Source organism: Monodon monoceros, unplaced genomic scaffold (assembly GCF_005190385.1).
Source record: "Monodon monoceros isolate NGI ecotype Baffin Bay Population unplaced genomic scaffold, NGI_Narwhal_1 Super_Scaffold_6, whole genome shotgun sequence".
NCBI classification, from domain to species: Eukaryota; Metazoa; Chordata; class Mammalia; order Artiodactyla; family Monodontidae; genus Monodon; species Monodon monoceros.
In genome coordinates this window covers 38,830,441-38,846,525 of record NW_021703783.1, presented here as the reverse complement: position 1 = coordinate 38,846,525, position 16,085 = coordinate 38,830,441, and the positions used below count along the sequence as shown (strand labels likewise).

The window sequence follows — 16,085 nt, the reverse complement described above, 5'->3', positions numbered from 1 at the left end:
ATGACAGAGCTAGGCTTCAAAACCAAGGCACCTGGCTAGGGATGCTTCCCTCACCACCAGTATGTTATTCTACTTCCCCGTGAAATATGGAGACACTCTGGAGCTGGTCAGTGGGGAACAGATGCAAGGGGCGAAGGAGAAATGACTTGGCTCAGTTCCAGCTGTTCAAGTCCAGTGAGTGATCTGTGTCAGTTCTGGGTGTGGATGATGCAGTCGGTGCTGGGTATTTTAAAATGGCCATTCATGCCGTCAGGAAGGTTGAAGTCACGGCTTCACTGTGGCTGCCCAGTGGGCAGAGGATGACTGGGGGCTGCTTACACGAGAGCCCTGCCAAGCAGGCTCGTGTCCAACGTGAGCCGCCGAAGGGACAGAGGGCTTCGGCAGGCTGGCTCCTCTGCACTGCCTCCCGCTCGCAAGGCTTAGGAGCAAGGGACTAAAGATGGAATACCTGTCCCAGGAGCTTGCTGAGGGCCGAGTCCTGCCAGAGGCATCTACCCATCACCAGGCACATCTCTATGACTGCCTGGCTGAGCCAACCCACAGTTCAGGGATGCTGACACGGGGCCCCAGTGCTTATTTCCTGGGTCCTCTTTGAGGGCAAAGTCTTACTTCAAATGAATACAAATTCGTGTATGGGTTCAAGAGTCGGAGAAGGGAATAATTCAACACACACACTCCACATCCAAAGGCAGGCTGCGGAAGGCCAGCCCGTGCTAGGGGCTGCAAAGCGCAGCAGGACGGGGGTGAGGAACTGCTGAAGATACCTCCGGTGGCTGCTGTGAGCTCGGTCCGGCGGACAAAACCCAGGTATCCTGTTCGAGCCCACAGGGTCTGAGCAGGATCCCCAAAGCTGAGGCGGGTGTTGAAATGGTCAGCTTGAAGAGTCTCACTGTCATAGATGGTGTAATAGCCACTGGCTGTATGGGGACTGTTCACCCAAATCTACAACAAGAAAAAGCACTGGTCACATTTCGCCAGAATCAATTCAGTTCTCTGGGACAGATGATTTTGGCTTAATTAATTAATTTTGGATGCAATGGGTCTTAGTTGTGGGATCTTTTAGTGGCGCCATGCGGACTCTTAGTTGGGATGGGATCTTAGTTACAGCATGTGGGATCCCTGACCAGGGATCGAACCTGGGCCCCCTGCATAGGGAGCACAGAGTCTTACCCACTGGACCACGAGGGAAGTCCCTATTTTGGTTTTTTAACTTCATTTTTATAGTAACAACACAGCTGCAACAATAAAGGCAGCTGTCAGTTATCAAGTGTTTACCATGTGCTGAACAGTATTATATGCCTTACCTCCATCAACCCTGACATATATGACATGACAATACAGTTTGTACTACCGTTATTCCCATTTTACAGATGGAAAAAAAAAAGGAGTTAAGTAACTTGCCTAAGATGCAGAAACAAGAAAACCTACACCCAAGCCTGGGTGGCCACAGAGGCCGTGCTCTTAACCTTGAGGCTACATTGCCTCCCTGGCTCATTTCTTTCTTTCTTTCTTTCTTTTTTTTAAAAATAAATTTATTTATTTATTTATCCTTGGCTGCGTTGGGTCTTTGTTGCCGCGCACGGGCTTTCTCTAGTTGCAGTGAGCAGGGGCTACTCTTCGTTGCGGTGCACGGGCTTCTCATTGCTGTGGCTTTTCTTGTTGAGGAGCATGGGCTCTAGGTGCACGTGCTCCAGTAGTTGTGGCACGTGGGCTCAGCAGCTGTGGCTCACGGGCTCTAGAGCACAGGCTCAGTAGTTGTGGCATACGGGCGTAGTTGCTCCGCGGCATGTGGGATCTTCCCGGACCAGGGCTTGAACCCATGTCCCCTACATTGGCAGGCGGATTCTTAACCATTGAGCCACCAGGGAAGCCCTCCCTGGCCCATTTCTCAGCCTCTTTCAGAGTCTCACAAATGCATCAAGGGATCATTTCTATGCTCTGAAACTAAGTTACGAAGACCGCAGGAAAATACTACAGGCTATTCGAATTTACAACGTAAACACAGCAATAGCCGACGATGGTAACAAAACTAGTATTCACTGTGTGACAGGCACTGTTCCAAATATATGACAGATACAGGTATTAATGCATTTAACTGTCACACAATCCTACTAGGTGGGTGCCATTATTACTTATGGTCGAGGAAACTGAGGACCAGAGAGGTTAAGTAACTTGCCGAATCACAAGAAGCTGGTAACTGGCAGAGCCCGGGTCATCTGCCTCGTGCACCCACAACATTGCTCCCAGTGAGCTATGAAATGAGATATCAGTGTCTCTCAGAGATATGGGGGAAGAAAAATTAAGTCTTAAATATTTTTATACTAATACAAAAATGGATACATTTTGGAATAAAATATGTATAAATTTTAAAAATTTAAAATTTGTGGCTCCTTTTAGTTCCACTCCTTAATAGGTGGGAACAGGTGGGATTTGCCCATTTTCTTTTTCAGTTAAGGGTATGTCAGTGGACCAATCTGGGACTAGTTCTAGTTTGGGTGCCTAAATCTTCACTCCATCTTGGTCTCAATTTCCCCTCTGTCCATTTTAGTTTTGAGCCTTACAGAGAAAGATGAAAACTCTCGAAAATTCACCATGAGGGAAAAGCTATATCCACAGTTTCCTGACTTCTAAAATATGAACCCTAAAGTCTTTCACTGCTGACTCTTCAGAGTAAAGGGGAAAATTATACATACCTCTCCCAGGTGAGAGTCTCCAACAGGCCCTTTGGTCTCTGGATTAACAATAACTACTTTCACTCCAGGTAAAATCTAAGAATCAAAGAGAAAACACAAAGACGGGGTTCAATTAAATCTAATGACCTATAGGAAATGCAGTTCCCCGCCCCCATCTCTTTAGTGAGGTGAGGGAGTGTACAAAGGCAGGAGCGGAGACGGCGCTCATGGGATTGTGCTCAGTGGAGACAGAGGTATAACAAGATTCAACCTCAAAAATAAACTGGGGGGCTTCCCTGGTGGCGCAGTGGTTGAGAGTCCGCCTGCCAATGCAGGGGACACAGGTTCGTGCCCCGGTCCGGGAAGATCCCACATGCCGCGGAGCGGCTGGGCCCGTGAGCCATGGCCGCCGGGCCTGGGCGTCCGGAGCCTGTGCTCCGCAACGGGAGAGGCCACAACAGTGAGAGGCCCGCGTACCGCAAAAAAAAATAAAAAATAAACCGGGAGAACTTCCCTGGTGGTGCAGTGGTTAAGAATCCACCTGCCAACGCAGGGGACACGGGTTCGAGCCCTGGTCCGGGAAGATCCCATGTGCCATGTCTCAGGGCAACTAAGCCCATGCACCACAACTACTGAGCCTGCACTCTAGAGCTCATGCCAGAATTACTGAAGCCCACACAATGGAATGAAGAGTAGCCCCCGCTCGCCACAACTAGAAAAAGCCTGCATGCAGCAACGAAAACCCAACACAGCCCCCCCCAAAAAACCCAAACAAACAAACAAAAAAACACCCCACAGAAAACAAAAACTAACTACTTCTACACACAGACCATCTTCCCAACGGTTAACAGAACAAATTACCTTTCCAGACTCTGAGAGGAGCAAACTCTGGGGGGCACCCCGTTCCACAAGACGAACCCTGCAGAAAAACAATATTTACAACGTAAGAGCCTTAAAAAAAAAAAAAAAGACCGCACCGCATCTACCACAGCTATATACACTGCCTCCCCAAACCTCTAATCTATCTCTCCTCACATCAGAGCAGAGTTTCTCAAACTCAGCATTACTGACATTTTGAGTCAGATATTTTGTTATAATTCTTTGTGAGACATTATCCTGTGCACTGTAGGATGTTTAGCAACATCCCAGGCCTCTACCCACTAGGTGTCAGTAGCATCCCCTTGTTGTGACAATACATATGTCTCCAGACACTGTCAAATGTCCTTTGGAGGACAAACTCTCCCCAGGCTGAAAATCACAGCACCAGAGACGCTCTGCCTGTGCAGCCTGGGTCACTGCCACGGGCCACACTGTGAACACAGCCCAAGTCAGTGGGACTCAGGAAAAGGTCCCAGAGCCCTCCGCCAGGAGCTCCCCTTGGCGTATAGCTACGATTCACCTGTGAGCTGATAAGGAGGAAGGCTTTGACTCCTGGGGCTCAGATAAAGTGTTGTTTCAAAAACCCTACTCTGCCTCATTTATTCTGTCTGTCTCAGTTATTTTTAAACTTCCAGAGCAAAGAGTCTATCCATTTTAGTGTAATTTATGTCAAATGTTACAAAATACCAGTGTTGCATTTTAATATTAAAGAACAGTGCAGCAACTGTGAGAATTAAAGCTTTCTTCTTATAAATGAAAACCTTATTAGGTATTAATAATGAAAATGAATTTCTTCCCTTCTCCCATCCCCCCGGAAGACACCAACAAAAGGAAGGAGTGGGGAGAGCTGACTTTCTCGAGGCTCAGGACTTTTCCTGCTTAGGAACGCTAACAGAAAGTAAGCATAACCAATCTACTGTACCTGTCATGTCTTAATGATTTCAGATCTACATACACAGTAGTTGGATCAGGCCCTGAGGTTCCCTAAAGAAAAATAAATGTATTGTTTATTTAAAATTAACTGAATGGTATTTCCATATTTTACATTTTCAAATCAAGAAATAGATAATTTAGTCACATACATGAAAAATCCAAACTCTATTTTGAACGATGAGGCAGGGCTATAATGAAAGACACTCCTGGCCCCGCTTTCTTCTCATCTTTCTTTCCTTTCCTCCCCCAGGAGAGTAGAGTAGGCTGGGGGCCGAAGCAGCACTGAAAGGTTACCAGGCTGAGGAGGGTCCTCACCCCTGGACTCAAGGCAGGGATGAGACAGACCAGCATCCATGGGACTCTCAAAACCAGCACTGGCCCAAGCTGGCAGCAAGGGGCCCACAATGGGCTCCAAAGTTGAAGCGTCATGATGCTGCTCCAAAGTCATCCGACCACAGACACAGAGGACCTGAAAGTATCCACCCATTTACGCCACCTTCTTTGTCTCTCACTCTTGTCCATGTCTGTATTTGCCTTACGAGCTTCCAAGCTACATAAAATCAGACTCAGTTCTTTTCTGTTATTTCAGCCTCTTTTCTGTTATTTACCCACCAAGATAACACGGCAAAATTGCCATCTGGCTGGAGAAAAGAATGCAGGCTTATTTGTACTTCTTTTGCAAAAAAAAAAAAAAAAAAAAAAAAAAAGGCGTAAAAGATGGAGGAGACAGAAAACAAAGGGTAACATATAAATAAAATTCAAATAGGACTCAGAAATCTTCTCGACTCATCGTCTTGGACCATAAAACCACTAGTTAGAGTAAACATTTACATTAGAGCTCAATTGCTGGGCACAGCTCCAAGTGCTTGGCACCTAGAAACCCAGTGGTTCTACAAACGACCCTGTGAAGGACGATGCTACCATGTTCGTTCTACAGATGGGCAAAATAAGGTACAGTGAAGTCCAAATAAAAAGCCCAGAGGCCTACAGCAACTAAGTGGTAGCCTGTGCTCTGAGCCCCCCACACAAGCAAGATTTCATGATAGTCACCTGCAAACATATCACTACATTGACTCTTGATCCAAAAGTGGTGCTGACAGCCCGAGGGGACAGACCGATGTCCTTGAAGAGCTTGGAGAAGGACTGCTGGAGAGCAATGCGGGGCCGCTCCTCAGCCACCACCACACACGTCCGGATGCAGGAGAGGTTGATTCCCCTGGTCTGTAAGACACCACGCACAGGAGCTGAGGTCAGCAGAATCACAGAAGTGCTGAACAAGCAGGGCCACTGCTCTATCTCTTTGGTCAGGAAAAGCCAAGGAACTATGTGTTCTCACCTCAGACACCCAGAGAAAAGATATGCCTTTTCAGAAAATGCCAAGGAATTCCACTAAAGTCATTACCCACTGGTCAATATGCTCATTCTCTATTTCTTTCCTCTTTCACCTAAAAATCTTAGGTTTTCAGCAATATATTTTTAATCCCTCTTTATTTCTGTACCTTACATTTCTCTCTATTTCAAATGCAGAGATGGGACTGAGAGAAAAACAAATTTAGCAACACAGATATCTAACCTCTTATCTCTTTTTTTCATTCTTAAAGTCACATTTCTCTACTAAAGAAAATTCAGTGTTTTTTGACTCTCACATGCCAGTTAGACATATGATCGTGGGATACACTCATGAATGAGCGACCTTATCTCTGGGGCAGTCGTCAATCTCTGAGATTCTCAGGCTGCAAATTCTATTGGGAAAAATCCTCTTGGAGGTCACAGTTTCTGTTCATCTTCACATAAAGTCATTTCTATTCAGCCTCCTACCCAGTTTTACCTTCTTCTCCACAATGTAAGAAACAGATTAAACTCTGAAAGAGTGCATTAAATTAGAAACTGAAAGAGATAAACTTCCTGAGGTTTACAAACACCTGTTTGCCTAGAAAAAAAGCAGGCAGATATGTCTGGCCAGCCCAAGGTGGGGTATCATCACGCCTGGCCCATTTCTCTCAGGACTGTCTCCTGGTTACAGCTGCTTCTTACCTTCAGCACCTCCACTTGGTTTCCAAGCCCCTTGGTGCAGAGCTCCATTACTGAATAGGAGCAGAAAGTGTCTCTTATTTTGTACTGGCTGACCGTGGAGAGCCAGAGGAAAAGGTTGTTTTCCAACTCCATAGGAGGAATTAAGATGGACTGGTGACCTGAATAGACACTGCAATGAAAAAAGGCAAGAGCTGACATTATCAGTTCATCCTAGAACACCATCAATTCAGCAAATATTTACTGAGCATGAAGGACAGGGTTGGGTCATATTAGATATAAAGGTCTAAGAATCAGCCTTGTTCCTGTGCAACTCACAAGATACAATAACTACAGAATAAAGCAGACTGTGGAAGGTGGTAACTGAGATGTGAATAAAGGCCATCACGATCATAGAATGACGAGCAAGTCATTCAAACTGGGCACGCAAGGGGCGGCAGGTGTTTCACTGAGTCGGCGACAGTTGAGCTCGGGCTTGAAGAATGAGTAGGAATTTGACAGTGGCTGGAAAAATGGGGAAGCTGGTGAGGGCATTCCAGGCAGAGGGAAGAGCATATGCAAAGGCACGGCAATATAAAATTACATGGTGTGTGTGAGGTTGTCAGAAATAGGATTCCAGAGTGAAATACTAAAGCACAGAATGCCTGGGGAGTTGTGAGAAGTGAAGCCAGAAGGGTCAGGGCCAAACTGTGAAATCACTGATCTATTATTATATGAAGGAGTTTAGAATTTACCCAGCAGGCTGTCACTATAGCTTGAAGCTGGGGTAAAGCTAGTTACACGGAGCGGGTATTGGAGACACGAGTCACTGAAGGCTGAGAGACAGTTAGGAGAGGCTGCAATAATCCAGGTGAGAGAGGATGAGGGCTTGAACCCTGACAGTGCACCCAGGATAAAAAGGAAGGAATGTCAGAGTCCTGTATTGTATGTACAATCTCCAGCCGTGAATCCTCAACTTCCTAAACCTTGAATATAGACCAGAATAACTAGGAGCCCAGGAATCCTGTATTAAAAAAAAAATACTGGAATTGTGGTCTCCACCTCTGGAGATCTAGGTTAGTATGTCTAGGGAAGCCCCATTAATTTTTATTTTCACAGACCCCTAGGTGATTCTTATGTAGAGATAGATAGGTTTAAGAATAATGGAGCCAAAGGATCTGACATTTAATTGGAAGTGTGACATAAAGATATAGAGTTGAAGATAAGGCCCAAGTTCCTAGTGTGGGCCCCTAGGTGGATGACCCCATCCTAAGAAGAATGGGGACACAGAAGGAAGATGTTGAATTGAGGCATCTGTGAAGCATTCATGAAGATGCCCATCAAGGAGGTGAAAATGCAGGCTGAGATGAGGTCCTTTGGGAGGAGAGTAGAAGGAGTTGGGATCTGCTATCCCACAAGGAACAATGTGGCCAATGTGCTACTTTCCAGCCACATGCTGTCACCCATCTCATTACATTCCTTCCTGCCAAGGCTAGGGGGTGCATTCTGGCAGTACGACATTTCACCCAAGTGTCATCCTTCTACTTGGCTCTGCTTCTAAATTGAGGATGACAGGATGGAGCACAGAAGAGGCAGTAAGATCACTGCCCTTTTGTCTGAGGCATAAAACTAATAGAAAGAGGGAATACAAACAAACCAGACAAACATCGAAGATACATTAGATGCACAAATTCTGGAAAGCATCAGCATTTTATCGAAACTTTACCAAATTAAGGGAGCAAACGGAAGGATGAGATGCTCACAGCCCCAAAGATATTCCCATGCATTCTGTTTCTTTGCTTTTCCATGCCTACCTGCAGAGACACCAGAGTGCAAAGCCAAGTCCACAGTAAGGGTCAAGGCAGATGGCGATCTGCCGAGAGGAATACAACTCACACTGGAGCTTGATGGCTCTACAGAGAGCATTGACCGCAGAGTGGGACATCTGGAAGGTAAGGAACATGGAACAGGATGGAACTGGCAACCCAAAGGCAGAAAAGCAGCTCTAATGAGAGTTTTGAGAAGCTTACATTCCCTCCAGCTCCTCAAAATGATGTATATTTCTCATTGCTTCAAAAAGCCTAATCTAAGTCTAACCGAAGGGTAAGTCTATCTGTTAATTTCTCAATACTGAGTTTTATGAAATACGAATCTATGACTTCATACTGGCTTGAACTAACTCGTGTTATCTGTTGGCTTCTATGCTAGGTTCAGAACACTTCATAACACAAATTCCTTGGGATAACTTATTCCGGAAGAGCCAATGCTTTTATTTAAATATAGCAGTGGCCCTTGATTCTCTGCCTACTGGTCTCTGGTACAACCAGCTGGCCTCTCCATCTGAAGTCCCTGGGGCAGTGGTCATCTCTATTTTTTGCAGCCCTGGCACTTTACCAGCATCCAGTGAGAGAGTAAATATATCCCGACTACTCTACCTTCACTCCCGTAAGCATGCCAGTTGTGGAGACACTAAAATCAAGGTACGCCAGCATCTCAGGAGTGGGTGGTTTGTACAGCTGAGGTAACCTTTTCCTGGGTAGATCATCTGCAAGGAAAAGAAAAAACCCGATGTCAATCAGACACGTTGACAACAAGGTCCTACTGTAAAGCACGGGGAACTATATTCAATATCCTCCGATAAACCATAATGGAAAAGAATGTGAAAAAGGATGTATATATACGTATAACTGAGTCACTGTGCTGTACGGCAGAGATCAAACACAACATTGTAAATCAACTGCACTTCAGTAACATTAAAAAAAAATCAGACACGTTGGAACTCGGAAATCATTGCTCTTCAACCGGTCTTCTGTGGCTTTGCTATGGCCTCACTTAGCTTCTGGGATTTGCTAAAGCTGAGGCTTCTCGTATTTAACCAACTGGCTCACATGTCACTCCGAGAGGAGGGTGGGGGTTGAGGGCACCAATAGACATATAAACAAGGAAATTACATCAGGCAGATGTATTTACTAGACGATTAGAGAGGGGTAATATACCATAGTAGCTGAAAACACAGGCTAAAGAAGCGGACCGCCAGTGTTCAAATCCCAGCTCTGCCATTTCTCAGTGATGTCATCTTGATGTTATTTAACCTCTTTGTGTCTGTTTCCTTATCTCTAAAGTGGTAATAATACCTGCCCTCCCAGAACTGTTAGGAAGTTAATTCATATAAAGCACTTTAAGACAACTCAAGAAGCTTTACTTGTTGTTATGCTGGTTTCAAGTTAAAGTTCATTATTTACAGTTTAGTACACGTCACAGTAACCATGGACTGCTTTAAAAGTTGGACAGTTTTTCTCCAAGGTAACATGACTGATTTTAAGAATGATCATCTAGAATTGGGAATTATTTTCCTTTGCTCTTTTATGATAACCTCTCCCTTCCCTCCAAATTTGCTTTATAAGCATGTCATATCCAAAGATATCAAGGATGTCTCTGGCCCCAGCCATGCCTCCTCAATGGCTCCTTTGGCTTTCCAGATCAAGAAACGATTCTGACTCTGACTTTTCAATCTCTGTATCATTGGGCACTCATCTCTGGTCAAACCAAAGACTTTCTCTATCACCTTCAACCCACCTCTGTGTAGGGAAGGGCCACTCAAGTACCTAAAGAAACCTTTCTGTTGTCTGTATCACAGACCACATTCCAGGTCTTCCTGAAACATGACTGAGTCCAGTAACCACAGTAGATCTGTCTACATCATTAACACCAACACAATCCACTTGTGTTACATATTATAAATGACTTCGTCTATATCCTTAAGTAACATATGTAAAAAAATATAGCTCAGCATCTGGACACAATAACCATAAATAGATGTCATCCCTGCATTTAAATCCACATAAATGTCCCTGAGGTGGACACTACGTGATACTTACTGAAAACTGGTAGGGAGGAAATAATGATTAAGGGGCTGGGAGGGGAGCCAAACTGACTGGGTTTGAATTTCAGTTCTGCTACTTACTTAACCTCCCTGTGCCTCAGTCTTCTTATCTGTAAAATGAGGCTAAAACTGGCACCTATCTAATAGGGTTGGTAGAAGGAGGAAATTACGTAATACATGTTAGATGACTGCCACATGGTAAGGGCTCAATAAAAAGTCAGATGTTGTTATTACTATGATTGTATGCTGGTGCTTTACATTATGTCACTTAATCTTCACGACCCCATGAGGTAGTTACGCCTAACAGAGGATGAGGATTTACACCTGTCTGCCCAACTCCAAAACCCACACTCTCCCCTCCACCACCATCTCCAGCTATCCCAATGTCTTACCCCCTTCTTTAGTATGAACACCATCTAAAATTCATACACTTTATGGTTTTCAAAGTATTTTCATATTATGTTGCATTTGGTATTCTCAATAAATATGTGAGTCGGGCCAGGGTAGGTAGTGTTTTAGGAAAGGGTCATCTCAGACAAGGTTATACAGAAAATAAGGACTGAAGCTTGAACCAGAACCAGGTCTTCTGAATCCTAGTGCAATGCTGTTCCAACTCTATCACATCTGGAAGTCAAGGGTCAGATCCTCCCCATACTTTATGTAGCCCAACATGTCTATGGTCACATCTGGCATCAACACCTAATCACCGTTTGACGATGCCAAGAGTAACAGCAAGTCACGTTTTGTCGCCAGAGTTCTGGCACACTGTGATCTGCTTCTCTGGATCTGGATGTTGCAGTATCCAGTCATTTGGTAACTCAAGCTGAGTGGATATTAAGTTTTGCCTCTGTCTTAGCAGGTGGAATGGGCTGCAACAGAAGAGCTGTGTAAACACCTTTGGTATGAGAACCTAGGAAATCTCGGGGAGTGAATGTTCTTGCCCCCTCAGTGCCTCTGGAGAAATCTCCCTTTCACCTGTGTCAATGATCGTTGGCCACGTTTTCACATCCACAGCTGCTGCTGCCTCTCGGGACCTCAGTAACCTCATTAGGGTCTGTGTGGTGAGAATGCAGGCTGCTTTGCTGACCTAGAAACAAATGGACAAAAATAAGCACCACAAGGCTTAGCCCCGTGTAGCACCATAGGCTCTGGCTGCTGCTAAAAGCAACTCGCACATCATACTGGGACGGGGCAGTACCAGCTTTTCAAAGAATATACACAGGACAGTGGAGGTCAGTGTTCCCCTTACGTTTGTCCTGAAAAATGCGTAACACTGAATTAGAATGATGGACTTGTTCATAACACAAGTTACTGTTTACAACAGTGATTCTCAAATATTCCATGGTTATAACCTCAGTATGGATCCCCAGATCTCTTGATTTCATGAAGACCATAATAAAATAAAAACATGGACTTCGTAGTACTCAGGGAATGAGAGGTGTTGGAGGATCATCTCTGAAGGAGGTAGTGTTTGCAACAGTCCAGGGAATATGGTGAAACACACCGGACCTAGAACATACCCTGGACTTGAGGGACTCTGTGCACTCAGAGGAACGAGCTCTTCCACACACCCGCACATGGAAACTCATGGGGACCAACTTCCCTCACCCCGCAAACTGTGTCAGTGGAAGGAAACTCCCCTCCCTGCTGCTCCGGCCTACTTTGCAGAATATAACCAGGGCATTTTGCCAAACTGAACTTTGTAGTAAAATCATCTGTGGCGAATGCACCTTTTATACTGCAGGCTCCAGTTGGGGATGGAGCAGCAGTTCTTAGAGAAACAAATGTTACATAAATTGGAACTTTGTAACTCTTTGCTTTAAAGTACATTAGGATATGATTAGAATAAGATTTATCTTACTTTCCTACTATAGTATACTTTAATACTATACCAAGCGAATTTATAAGACTAACCCCCGCAAAAGTGACCTGACATGGGGAGAATTCAGTTTGGCATTTAAAATTACCTTGGTTACTGTGCAGAAAAAATATTAGGACTTTTCTAAGAAGAGGGAAAAAAATAAGTTTCATGGAGAAATACTAATGACAGCTTCACTTCCTTAATGTTCATGATAAAAACACAATCCTGTATCTCACCAAAAACTGCTTTCCCCACATTCCTTCGCTGGAAAATGCTGGTCACTTTGATCAGATAAAGGAAAAGGAGGTAGTTTGCAGGAGACAGATTTGACTTCCTGACTCAGTTAGACTGGAAAATGAGTAAGGATGCTTAGCTGTCTGACTCTGGGTTTTATGAGATGAGGACAAGGCAAGTTATACCCGGCACTTACATCAACAATCATGCGGACGGTGGGCAATGTGGCTGTGAGGTTCTGAGCATGAGGAGGTCGGACGGTCACAGGTATGCACCCGGCATACAGGGAGCCGTAGAACGCAGCGATTAACTCGATGCCTGCAAGACAGAGCCACTTAGCTGCCTGGTTTGTCACCGAGAAAGCAAAAGCCAGAGCTTCCAAAACCAATTTATTTATTTATTCCAAAACCAGTTTATTAAATCATGTGCCAGACGGGTTCATTAGACCGTAATTTAACAGAGACATTATTGGAAGAAATTTTTTAAATTTAGAAGAAACTGAAGGTAAAGAAGGATGCATATAAAACAACTTAAAAAAAAATATAGAGAAGCCAAGAATAAATAACGAGAAAGGAGCTCAGAAGTAAGCTCTTGAAAGATACCTGACGAAGGTATTTTGACATCATTACTTGATATTACCTAGGAGAAATAACTGCAAAAATTAGGGCTGCTCCACTTTGAAGATAAAAGAATGGGAAAAGGAGAGATGAGGAACACCTGAGCTTTCTTTCACTCTTTAGAAGGCCGCTATGTGAATAGCAATTGGACCCCCGAGATGTCACTCCCCCAGTGGGTGCAGGTTTTAGGGAGGCAAGGCATCACTTGATACGAAGCCTCTGCAATATCAGGACTCGAAGGGTGGCCTCCTTGGGAAGTGCTGTGGTCCATCACCATGATTAATTGGTAGATGGAAGACAATCTCCCAGGAACAGGGAGGAATTCCTTTACCAGATGACCTTCTAAGAAATCTTAGTATCAATGTAAATAAAAAAGCAAAGTGAGAATCACAGTAAAATGAGGTAAAAGGGATAAAAGACCACAGAAGGCTGGATTATGAGTTAGATGGTCGAAGACTAAAGAAAGGGACAACTGAAATATTTCACCTAAAATTTTTAATATTTACACCAAACTCATCAAGTAATTCTGAGTCCCTCTTTTCTTTAACTTTATTTTTGGCTGCACTGGGTCTTCGTTGCTGCGCGTGGGCTTCCTCTAGTTGTGGCAAGCGGGGGCTACTCTTCGTAGTGGTGCACGGGTTCTAGGCATGCGGGTTTCAGTAGTTGTGGCACTAGGGCTCAGCAGCTGTGGTGCATGGGCTTAGTTGCTCCACGGCATGTGGGATCTTCCCGGACCAGGGATTGAACCCATGTCCCTTGCGCTGGCAGGCGGATTCCCATCCACTGCACCACCAGGGAAGTCCCTGAGTCCCTCTTGATGTAAAGAGGTTGCTGAATTAGAGCGTGGAAGATGAATGCAGTAATAATCGAGGGACAGTAAGCACGAATTACGATGTGGAGAATGTGAAGTCAGAGTTCACACACAACGTGCTTTTGAAAACTGGGCGAAAGAGTCCCGTTCCTGAGCACTCCTAGAAATAAGGGTCTCTTTTGAGTGTTTCCAAAAGTCAAGAAGTTGTCATTCACTCATTCAATATTTACCATAGTGCCAGGCACTGAGCTAGACAGTGGAAATACAAGAGTAAATACAACAGACTCGGTCCTGGCAGAGCCCTCACACTGCACAACTCTGAGAGGAGAGGCCTGTTCCCGTGACATGAGCCTGTGCGCACAGTCCACGTGGTCACGTATAGCAGCCCTGAGCTCCTGTCCTCTTAGAGTCTGTAGTCTAGCAATGGAGCTTGTCTAGTCTACCAATCCAGCACTTACCAGGTGGATAGAGTAATACAACGTTGTCTCCTGCATTTAGATGTCCCTTGTCACCAAGAACTGCTGCAATCCTCTCTGCTCGCTTATGAAGCTGAAGGCAGCTGGCCGTGCACACCGTAGTTCCCTGTTAATAGAAGAAAGTATAAGCAGGTTGACGCTCAGTAAGGAAAACAGTAACAAACAGAGCCAATTTGACATTATATGGAAGGCTTGTGCCTTGCTAGATTATCTGTAGCAAGTTATCAAGTTCAGTGAAAATTCCCCAAGCACCAAAAGACGTGTGTGGTATTCCTTTTCTTTCTCAATGTTTGAAGGTACTTAGGGACTAACAACATTAACTTAAATCAAACGTATGTATTTACAGTCTCTCTTATTTAAGGTAGCTTTAAAAATACATAGCAATTTTGTATTTACATGAAGAAATAAGAGAAGAGGAGAAAATAAAAGAAATGAAAGCAGGACGAGGGCATGAGTGAGGTCAGGGCGCTGGCTATGTGGTCAAGTACACTTGCGTAAAACACGAGTTTGGCTCTGAGTATTCTAACAGCAGAGATGTAAACAAAAACACGAACAGTGAATTAACAAAGGTTAGCAGATTAGAAGATAGCCAATTATTCCTGGTCCTGAGAATAATTTCTCCTGCGGGTCTTCATAAATATCCTTATTGTCCAATTCAAGTTTCACCGAGCTGGGCTTTTTGAACCCCTGTGCCTTTGTAAAATATAACACACGAGTGTGAAAGTGCATAAGATATGAACGTGTAGCTTAATAAAAAATTATAGGGCTTCCCTGGTGGCACAGTGGTTGGGAGTCCACCTGCCGATGCAGGGCACGCAGGTTCGTGCCCCGGTTCGGGAGGATCCCACGTGCCGCGGAGCGGCTGGGCCCGTGAGCCATGGCCGCTGAGCCTGCGCGTCCGGAGCCTGTGCTCCACAACGGGAGAGGCCACAGCAGTGAGAGGCCCGCGTACCGGTTAAAAAAAAAAAAAAGAAAAAAGAAAAAAGATATATATATAAAACAAGCATCTGTGTAAGAACCAGCCTGATGTGAAAAAGACCACTGCTTAAAAGCACCCCCATGGGTGCCTTCTCCTTCCCTCCATAGGGGACCACTATCGTGACTTTTTAATGTTAGTGGCTAATTTCTTTTTCTTTATATTTTTACCACCTATAAAATATTTGATTTTCATAGAGTTGTGCTGTACATATATATTTTTGTGATTTGCTTCTTTCTCTCAACATTCTATGAAGCGTCATCTAACCTCTCATGTTCATTTGCTTTTGTTGCTGCACAGTATTTAACTGCATGAACATACCACAATTTATTCATCCATTCTACTGCTGATGGACAATTCATTCTAATACATATATCCTGGTGCATAAATATGTGAGTTTTGGTCAGGTATAGCCCTAGAAATGGAATTGCTGGGTCAATGGGTATGCCCACCTTCAACTTTACCAGATAAAACCAAACTGTTATTTGTCTGTATCGTGCCAATACCACACTGTTTTAATTATTGTAACTTAACTTTAAAAAACTCATGATAAAAACAAGTTTACTGAGCTGTTTCTTTTAAAAATAACTTTTAAATTTCATTAATATAAAGTAGTACAAGTTCAATATAGAAAATTTGGAAAATATAGATTAGTAAATATGAGATGTAACCACTATTAACTTTTGCTGTATATTTTCCTGGTTTTTAACAAATGAGTATGTATTATATATAA

General features: G+C 44.2%; 1 protein-coding gene across 3 annotated transcripts in view; it reads right to left on the bottom strand.

The window, feature by feature from the left end:
• DIP2B (disco interacting protein 2 homolog B) overlaps window positions 1–16,085 on the bottom strand; it is a 235,370-nt gene that overhangs the window by 4,047 nt on the left and 215,238 nt on the right. For all 3 annotated transcript variants that reach the window (XM_029206503.1, XM_029206504.1, XM_029206505.1), the window contains 11 exons: window positions 14,359–14,482; window positions 12,669–12,790; window positions 11,353–11,464; window positions 8,930–9,039; window positions 8,309–8,439; window positions 6,519–6,687; window positions 5,535–5,705; window positions 4,474–4,535; window positions 3,534–3,591; window positions 2,694–2,768; window positions 765–942 (listed from right to left, as the gene is read on the bottom strand). In XM_029206503.1, coding sequence (XP_029062336.1) covers window positions 765–942; window positions 2,694–2,768; window positions 3,534–3,591; window positions 4,474–4,535; window positions 5,535–5,705; window positions 6,519–6,687; window positions 8,309–8,439; window positions 8,930–9,039; window positions 11,353–11,464; window positions 12,669–12,790; window positions 14,359–14,482 — 1,312 coding nt within the window. The remainder of the gene's footprint in view (window positions 1–764; window positions 943–2,693; window positions 2,769–3,533; window positions 3,592–4,473; window positions 4,536–5,534; window positions 5,706–6,518; window positions 6,688–8,308; window positions 8,440–8,929; window positions 9,040–11,352; window positions 11,465–12,668; window positions 12,791–14,358; window positions 14,483–16,085) is intronic.